Source organism: Neomonachus schauinslandi, chromosome 6 (genome assembly GCF_002201575.2).
Source record: "Neomonachus schauinslandi chromosome 6, ASM220157v2, whole genome shotgun sequence".
NCBI lineage: Eukaryota > Metazoa > Chordata > Mammalia > Carnivora > Phocidae > Neomonachus > Neomonachus schauinslandi.
The window spans coordinates 27,753,929-27,763,365 of NC_058408.1; the positions used below are offsets into that span (position 1 = coordinate 27,753,929).

General features: G+C 55.2%; 1 protein-coding gene across 1 annotated transcript; it reads left to right on the plus strand.

Moving 5' to 3' along the window:
- The first annotated feature begins 346 nt into the window (after positions 1–346).
- PTPN7 (protein tyrosine phosphatase non-receptor type 7) lies at positions 347–8,787 on the plus strand. Its single transcript, XM_044916341.1, has 9 exons — positions 347–468; positions 976–1,159; positions 1,456–1,537; positions 2,991–3,067; positions 4,287–4,424; positions 4,836–4,946; positions 5,659–5,816; positions 7,659–7,772; positions 8,658–8,787. Exons 1-9 carry the CDS (start codon positions 347–349, stop codon positions 8,749–8,751), a joined length of 1,080 nt encoding a protein of 359 aa, XP_044772276.1. The 3' UTR covers positions 8,752–8,787.
- The last annotated feature ends 650 nt before the right edge of the window (positions 8,788–9,437 follow it).

Below are 9,437 nucleotides of genomic sequence, written 5' to 3' on the forward strand. Positions count from 1 at the left end.
TGATCTCTGGCCTCGGGCAGCCTCTTCTCCCCTCTCTCCCTCCTTCTGGAGTCTTTCCTGCCCCCCCCCCCCCACACCAATCTCTATGCCTTGTCTGGCCTGCCTACCACCCTGAGTCCCCTTGTAGGGATCCCGGCCTTCCCGCAGTGACAATGACAGCCCTGCTCGGAGAGCAGAAGGCACCCCAGTGAAAACAGAGGTGCTGGAAAGCAGGCGGCTGGCCTGGGCTTGGGAGCCTTCTCCTGGCCAGTCGGACAGGCCAGAGGTCAGCTGCTGAGGGGCCCTGTCTTTCAGGTGAACCTCATGGCTGAGTGAGCCTCCCCTGGGCCCTGCACCCCACCCCAGCATGGTCCAGGACCGTGGGGGGTGCTCCAGAGCACAGCTGCTGACCTGGTCTTTGGGGGCAGCCATGACCCAGCCTCCACCCACCAAGGCACCGGCCAAGAAGCATGTGCGGCTGCAGGAGAGGTGAGATCTTTCCTGGGAGGGGGGCCTTCCCAGCCCTGAGACCCTGCCTGGTTCCCTCCATCTGCCCCCTCCAGCTCTGACAGCTGGGTCCAGAGGGCCCTCAGCTGTTGACTCCAATCTGGAAAGGAAAAAGCCAATGTGTTCATTTGCATGGCATTTGCATGCCTGGGGTATAAAGTTTCACGTCAACCTTGTGCCTGCTCCCCGAACCCTAAGTTGGGCTGAGCAGCCCCTGGAGCAGGGCTGTCTTGGGTCCGGATGTAGGTCTGAGCTTCAGGGGCCTGGAAGGAATGGGTAGAGGTGGGCGGCTGGAGGTTCAAGGCTGCCCTGATCTGACTGACAAAAAAAGGCCATATAGCAGGGGCCTGAACCCTTGAATCTCCCGGGCCTCTGGGTCCAGGGGAAAACAAGGAGCAGCCCCCTCACACGTACCCCGTAACAGTAAGAATGGCTAGAGCAGCTCGCGCTCCTGGGTGCTCACTGGGTGCTGGTTGTCTGTGCCTGCAGGCGGGGCTCCAACGTTGCTTTGATGCTGGATGTGCGGTCCCTGGGGGCTGTGGAACCCATTTGCTCGGTGAACACACCCCGGGAGGTCACCCTACACTTTCTGCGCACAGCTGGACACCCCCTCACCCGCTGGGCCCTGCAGCACCAGCCACCCAGCCCCAAGCAGCTGGAAGAGGAATTCTTGGTAAGAACTTGGGGTCCCCTCTGAGTCACTCTGCCCCTTCTGAATCAGAGACAGCCAGCTAGCACCATACTATCTTGGGCACTACGGGTATGTCTCTTCTTTGGGCCCTCAGAATCGACGAGAACCCCAGCGCCAGGGGAGAAAATCACCCCCTGCTCCCCCTTCTGCCCTCCACCCCATCCAGACCTACTAAAGCCAGGAGAAAACAGCCAGGACCAGCTCCACTAGATTGGGGGGGGGGGGGAAGGCTGGGAAGAGGTAGTGGCTATTCACTCATTTCCTCCCTCTGCCAGAAGATCCCCTCGAACTTTGTCAACCCCGAAGACCTGGATATTCCTGGCCACACCTCCAAGGACCGATACAAGACCATCTTGCCAAGTAAGAACTGTGGCAGGCATCAAGGGAGGTGGTGCTGTCCCTGGGGCTGGACAGGTTCAGAAGGCAAGACACACAGCCTCAGCCAGGGAAGAGCTCCCTTACCCGGGGCACCTGCTTTCAGCAGAGAAATACCAATACCTTGCCCCGGCTGGGGGAAGGAGGAGCGAGAACCATAACCACAGTAAGAACACGGCAACTCATATTTGCAGATGCTTACTGTTGGGCCAGGCAGTGCTGGGAGCCCCTGATGCTAACTCATTTCTCAAAATGACCCCATGAAGTTGACGCGATGCTATCATTACTCCCGTTTTACAAACGAGGCAGAGGAGTCACAGAAAGGTTGCCTAACTTGCCGAAGATCACAGCTTCTTTGTGCTCTTCCTCCGCTGTGGGAAACGCCCAGCAGAGGTCCATAGCGGGAAAGGCACCGTCAGGATGGCTCCCAGAGGGAGGAGGGCTTTGAGCAGCTCAGATGCAGGGCATCCGAAAGAGAGCAGTGACAGGTTTGGAGATGGGAGTCCAGGGGCTGTAAGGGGTTGACCCCTCAAGTTCAAGGGACCCAGGGATCAGCACCTCCCACCTTTCAGAGGCAAGCGCGAGACCCTCACAGATTCTCTCCCTCCCCCCACTCAGAGCAGCCTTGTCTGGCCAACCCACCTCCAGTAACTCCCAGTCTTGAGGCCTTAGCTCACCACCAGCTCCTGTGGTTCCAGCCCTCTGCCCGCAGGGGTGGGTCAGCACTCAGCATCTAAGTGAGGGGGAGGGAGCAGCCCTTGTTCTTGGCCAAAGTCTAACCAGCCGGCAGCCACGAGAGAGGGGAGAGGGCCCTCTGCCTGCAATCCCCCTCTGTCCAGAACCAGGCCAGCTCTGGGAGAGCTAGTCTCCTTTCCTCGCAGGCTAGGTTCTCTGTCCCTGCTTGGATTGGATTTGGAGAAAGCCTTTCCCCTTTGAGGGACAGGCTGACACGCCCAGTATCGTAATGAAGCCGGAATTCTGGTCCTGCTTCCCCACTGTGGGATTTTAGGCAAGTCATTCATCCAAATCCCGTATTCACATATTCACCGTCAGAAACAAACTCTTTCTCCATGACATCTCTTTTTCTGTTCCCATTGGTACAATCCTGCTCCACACCCTTACCAATCTCAAGGCTAGAATATCTCAACTCACGGCCCATTAGGCCCCTGCGGCTCCATTTCCTTTCCTCAATAGTCTGTCTTACAGGGCACCACCCAGTTAACCTTCCCCAGTTATTCCTTTGATAGTGTCACTCCACTGCTCCAAAACATTCTGTGGCTCCCTATTGTCCACATATAAAATTTAGTGGGTCTCTGGCCACCTGCTATACCAGAGACACTGTGATAAGCACAGGAACTCACCTCTTCCTGACCTTGTTGGCGTGTACATTAGTTGGTCCCCTTTTGACCTCTGACCTCTGCTGATTTTTACTTCCTAGATCCCCAGAGCCGCGTCTGTCTAGGCCGGGCACAGAACCAAGAAGACGGAGACTACATCAACGCCAACTACATCCGAGTGAGTGGCCTGGCTGAGGCTGCCCTGCAGGGAATGGGGGTGCAGGGGCGGGGGGGCTGTCTTTGAAGACGTCTGTCCCCAGAGAACGTCTTCCAGCTGTGAGTTCCCGCTCCAAATCACAGCTGCCAAGCTGGGGCAGACACTGAATAGGCCCCAAGCCACCAACCGAGAAAACAGAGCAGATGTTAAGCTGAGAAGAAGATACCAGCCAGTCTCCTTCATGCACACTATCACTTCATCCCTGCCCACCTTCTACACAGGGAGGAAATTGTATTGTTGAACCCACTCCCGCATATCTCCCCGGGGCTCATCCCTCTTAGCTCTGCTTGGAAGGTGCTCGCACAAATAGGAGCTCTTAGCTGTCTCCCTTTTCTCTCTCTCTAGGCTTAAGTGCTCCCCAAAGCAGCCCCTCCTTGGGGGAAATGGTTTAACATCAAACTATAGGAGCCAGGGAGGCAAAGTGGCCTCTCTACCCCAGCTTCCCACCTCTACTGGCCCTAAGTAGATGTAAAAGCAACGCCCCCTAGTGGCTCAAAGTGGGTAGGACAGGAGTCAGAGGCGCCAAGAGGTGGAAAGCTGTTAGCCAAGGCCGGGAGAGGAAAGGAGAGCTCTTGGCCGCATCTGTTTGCGGCAGAAACTTGGTGAAGGGTGGTGAACGGTGGTCTGTCTGGATTTCCTCATCTTCGGGAGCTGAGATTCTAAAGGGGAGAGGAAGGGGTCAGCAAGAGTGTGCTACATCTTGCTACTAAATATATACAAGTAATACATAAAAGTGAAACATTCACTCCACCAATGTTGAACACTGTTTTCTTATTTCGTGCTAGTAGAAAGCAGCAGGGGAGGAAGGGAACACACACGGACAAAGTATTTGGTATGTGCTAGCCTCTCCGTATGCTTTGTGGAATGTAATCTGTATTATACTCCTGCAAGTTAGATATTACGCCCAATTTACAGATGAGAAAGTTGAGGCTTACAGAGGCTAGGTAACCTGCTTACGGTGGCATAGCCAGTAAGCAGCAGAACAGGGATTTGAACCCACGTGTTCCTCCCCCAGAACCTCTGTCCTCTCTACCATGTGGCTTCCAGTGCACACATGTGTGTGTCTGTGTGTGCGTGTTCAGTGGCTTTGGCCGGATCACAGGACCTACAGAGTCTGGGATTCCCCCAGAGAGCTAACACACTGCTTCCTACCCTTCCTTTTGTGCATCCACCTCCCCAGGGCTACGATGGGCAGGAGAAGGTCTACATTGCGACCCAGGGCCCCATGCCCAACACTGTGTCGGACTTCTGGGAGATGGTGTGGCAGGAAAAAGTGTCACTCATTGTCATGCTCACTCAGCTCCGAGAGGGCAAGGAGGTAGGAGCCACAGTCTTTAGTGAACCCAGAAAGGGCTACATTTTATTTACCACACATGCCGCTACTCAGGGCAGCTCAGGACTAAGGGCTCCCCTGGGAGTTGACAATACCTATAGCCAGGCCCAGCTTGCACTTCTAGAAAAGTTTCTGAGCTATATGCCATGGGGGCTATCCACAGCTAGAATGGGGGATAGGGTGCGCACTTCACCTGCACGTGCCAAGCTCAGGAGAGCCCGCCCCAGGTGCCAAGCCACCAGCCGAGAAAACAGAGCAGATGTGAAGCGCAGTGCGCAGCCCCTCCAGCGGGGGTGGGAAATTGGGAGGGGACCCCACTCCCCTTTCTGCTGTGCTGGCCCCTGCTCAGGCTGATAGACACTTCCCCCTTCTGACTCCCAGCTCCCTCCCTCCTAGAAATGTGTCCACTACTGGCCCACAGAAGAGGAAACCTACGGACCCTTCCGGCTCCGCATCCAAGACACAAAAGAGTGTCCAGAGTACACTGTGCGGCAGCTCACCATCCAGGTACAGGGAGCTCAGGCCACCTCCAGCATCTCTGAAACTCAGGCCCAACCGTCACTGGGAGCCAGGGGTTGACTCATCTAAACCTTCTTGAACACACATCTAAAAGAAGAGCTTGAGGCACAGAAGAAAGAGAAACATGGGTACTGCCCTGGTCTAATAGGGCAGAGCCAACAAACCAAGCAGGAGCTGCCGGGAAGGCCCGTCCATCTGTGCTGAATGGGCCAAGAAAGGAGAGGTAGGGTCCTGGAGTCATGCTGAAGGAGACCCAGGAAGTCCAGAGACATGTGAAGTGCTTTAAAATGCCTTCTATTATCATATAGCATTTGATATCTTTCAAAGCATTTCTCTACCAACTCCTTATCCTCCAAGCATCCAGAGAAGCAAACCAATAAGATATCACTGGGTCCTTTTTCTAAGTGAAGAGAATGAGGTTAAGGGACTTTGCCCAAAGTCAGGTGCTAGTGAGAGGCAGAGCCAGAGCCAGGACTTGAACTTGGGTCTTTCCCCCCTCCCTGGATGGCATTCCTGCCAGCATTTCAGAGGAGGGAATTGTGGAGTCTGATGAGCAGGAGAAGGGAGAGCTGACCTTGCCTGCTCGGGGTCCCTGACCGTGCCATGGAGTCATTCTAGCCCTTGACCTCCTCTGGCCCCAGAGAAGGCTGGCACTGCCCCCTCCCCTGACCGTGGTTCTCATGCCTTGTCCCTCTGCCAGCACCAGGAGGAGTGCCGGGGAGTGAAGCACGTCCTCTTCTCCGCCTGGCCTGACCACCAGACCCCAGAATCGGCTGGGCCCCTGCTGCGCCTGGTGGCCGAGGTGGAGGAGAGCCCAGAGACAGCTGCCAACACTGGGCCCATCGTGGTCCACTGCAGGTATGCGCCCCGCCCTCCCCGGCAGCCTTGATGCAGGCCCCTCTTCCCTTGCCACTGGGTCTTTCCTTGGAATGGGTCCAGGAAGGACAGCATCAAGCAGGCCCAATTCTTCCCAGGATGGGAATCCCTAGGTCACTCAGCAAAGTGCCCTGTGCTTATTCTCTCCTTCAAGCAGAACCTGGCCATGTGGGCTGGACATTCAGGCACAAGCCAGAGAGGGGATAGACTATCAGAAAGCTTCCCAGTCTGCTGGGGCAGGAGGTAAACATGGTCCCTGCTGTTGAGAAACTCAGTTACTCAACAAATGCTTATTGAAAACCTGTTATTGTCAGGCACAGTGATAGATGCTAAGGAGACAGCTTGGCTTCTGCCCTGACAGGCTCGCAGTATGACGAGGGCTATGATGGCGGTGTCGGGGGGCACAGAACCAAGTCACTCATCTCAGAATTTGGCCAGAGACAGTTTTCCAGGAGAAAGGACATTTAAACCAAGTAACAACCTGAGAGGTGAATTAGCCAACAGTAGAAAGGGGAAGCATTCCAGACAGATAGAACAGCGTGTGCAAAGGCCCCTCGATGACATTTTTTTAAAAAAATTTTATTTATTTATTTGATAGAGAATGAGAGAGAGTGAGCACAAGCAGGGGGAGTGGCAGGCGGAGGGAGAAGCAGGCTCCCCATTGAGCCCAATGTGGGGCTCGATCCCAGGACCCTGGGATCATGACCTGAGCTGAAGGCAGACGCTTCACCGACAGCCACCCAGGCACCCCTAGATGACATTTTTAAATGGACACATTGCGGGGAGTAGACTTAGAGGATGGGGATGGGGGCCTGGAGGTCAAGTGGGGGAGGGGAGGAGAGTGATAAGAGATAAATCTGGAAGGCCCGAGGCCTCATAGGACTGGCTAAGAAACTTGGATTTAGCCAAAGGAATACTTGGCCTACAGAATAAGAATCTGATTGGGATGGAGTCCAGGGTAACACAGGGGACAAGCTTACAATAAGGAAACCATTCCGGAGTGCATACCCTAAAAAGAACGTAGTGGCAAAAGTATAGACAGACGTGGGATGCCTGGGGGGCTCAGTCGTTAAGCATCTGCCTTGGGCTCGGGTCATGATCCCGGGGTCCTGGGATCGAGCCCCGCATCGGGCTCCCTGCTCGGCGGGAAGCCTGCTTCTCCCTCTGCCTCTCTCTCTCTCCCCCTCTCTTTGACAAATAAATAAATAAATAATTTTTTTTTTTTTTTAAGTACAGACGGAGGGGACTCATGAGCCCCCTCCCTGCAGGTGGCGCCTAGACATTAAGTGCTGGGAAGTCCTGAGTGGCTTCTATCAAGGGTTCAGACAAGTCTTCCTAAAGAGGGGGGGCTGAGAAGATTTTGAAATAAAGAGCAAGACAGAGCAGAGTGGAGGGCCAGCTGTGGGAAGGACTCAAGGTGGGAAAAGGGGGCTGAGTGTCCGCAGCTGTGGTGATGCAGGAGGGCACAGGGGCTCCGCAAGCCCAGTGTGAGCACTGATAGCTGGAAACCGTTTCCTGCTGCTAAGCAGAAGACGGCTCCTCGAAATGTCCACGGGGACTGGAGGGGGACCTGGGAAAGGTTTACGGCGAGGCTAGTAGGAAGTGTAACCTCCTCCAGCACCAGCTCTAACCTGAGAAGGTACTGCGGCCTTCCTCCATCCTCATGTCCCCACCCCTAAAACAGAGTGCCCTACGACTTTCTCTGCAGTTTGAGGCCTGGCCCCTGTGTTCCCTGGTCACCTGCCTCCCATGTTTCCCACTCGCCTGGCCCCCATGTTCCCCAGTCTCCTGTGACCTCCCTGTCCCCTCCCTGGCTGTGTCCAGTGCAGGGATTGGCCGGACTGGCTGCTTCATCGCCACCCGAATTGGCTGTCAACAGCTGAAGGCCCGCGGGGAAGTGGACATTCTGGGCATCGTGTGCCAACTGCGGCTGGACAGGTGGGTCTACGGATGTGGACGGGAGCAGCACCGTGGAGGAGTAGCCTCCGTGCTTCCTGGGCTCCAGAGCACTTAGAGGCACCATCAAGCACTCCCTCGAGAAAGGAAGGGGCCCTTGGCTTAAAGAGCTGTTTCTTTTGCACCTAACACCCAGGAAAGAATCTCTATCTAGAATTTTAGCTTGGGGGCCGAGATTGAAATATGCCACTCTGTGGATATCTGAGCCTTACATCTTTTCTGGGTTTGTTTTTTCCAAATTCCCTACTCAGGGAAAGGTGGAGGAATAGGGGATGGTTGGTTCTAAACACTAGGTAGACACAGATAATGCACAGAAGCCCACTGGATCTGGAGAGAGGGAACCAGGGTGCAAATTCTGCCTTGCATCTCACTGAGCTATCATGATTGTTCTCTGGGCCCCCATGTCTTTATCCGGAGAGAAATAATGGCTCCTTCCCCCAGACAGCTGTTGTAAGGAATGAGTTAACTCACTGTGAATGTGTATAAGAACCTACTATACACATATATGGAATTATTATGTTTACATTTAAGATGGGGAGGAGGAAACTTTGAGGCTCAGGAATAATCCTTGGCCGGCCTGAGGGATCAGGGGCCTGGTTCTGCCCCAGGAACTGATGGGTCAGAGAGGAACAAGTTTCAGTGTGGGCTGTCTCCTCCTCGGCACAGCCAGCCACAGGACCCAGCCCTGAGTATGGGGCCGAGGGGCTGTCCTTGTGGGGAAGGTGTGAGGGGCAGCAAACAGGAGTAGGAAGCCCAGAGGAGGAACATATGAAGTAGCTGACGGGTTTTTTGGGAGAATCTCCCTGGTGAACTATGAAGATGTTTGGCCTGACCCCTCTGCTCGCGGTCTGCTTGCTTCCCTCACAGGGGCGGAATGATCCAGACCACGGAGCAGTACCAGTTCCTGCATCACACGCTGGCCCTGTATGCGGCCCAGCTGCCGGAGGAGCCCTGCCCCTGAGCCCTGGCGCCCTCCACCAGCCCAGGTGCCAAAGTCCCCCAGGCCTGGGCAGGTGGGTCTGGGAAAGTGGGCCTTGTGATCTGAGAGACGCCTTGGGTGGGCCTGGAGAAGGGGTGCCCCTCAGGAGGCGCATGCAGTCACCGGAAGCTACATCAGCAAGGACTGGGACCAGACTCCAGGTCTTTACCACTGGCCATTCTTCTGCTTCCTCTAGTAGCCCCAAACGGACACTTGAGGGACCTCCCGTGTCTCTCTGACCTTCGAGCTAGGAGCTGGCATTTACGACAGAGCTGAGAAAGGACTCTCGAGGGAGTCCTGTCTTTCCCAAAGTGCTCTGTGAGCTTCATCTCTCCGTCTAGGACAGGGACATCAGGTGCTTTGCTGCCATAGGGAAAAGTAATCAGAGAAGTTCCTAGAAGCCTCTCCAGCTGTATCTCCTTCCTGGGGCTGGCAAGACAGTGATCCCAAGATCTTCCGCCTGGGCCCTGCCCAAAAACAGGCCAGATGCCAGAGCTGGGAAAAGTCCGGTCCTGACCACGGCCAAGTTCTCAACAGCCTAGCAGTGACTCTGCTTCCTCACCCCACGTCCATGAGGGCTGGATAACCCGCCGAAGAGAACAAGAACCCAGACTACCCCTGTGCCCACACTTGAGTCCTGGGATCAGGCTACAGAGGTGACCAGGCCA

Bases quoted from the DNA above. Each gene is read 5' to 3' on its own strand.
- PTPN7 (XM_044916341.1), top strand. From the start codon at position 347: ATGGTCCAGGACCGTGGGGGGTGCTCCAGAGCACAGCTGCTGACCTGG. The intron at 4,425-4,835 runs GTAGGAGCCACA...CCTCCCTCCTAG, and splicing joins AGCTCCGAGAGGGCAAGGAG to AAATGTGTCCACTACTGGCC. The intron at 4,947-5,658 runs GTACAGGGAGCT...TCCCTCTGCCAG, and splicing joins TGCGGCAGCTCACCATCCAG to CACCAGGAGGAGTGCCGGGG.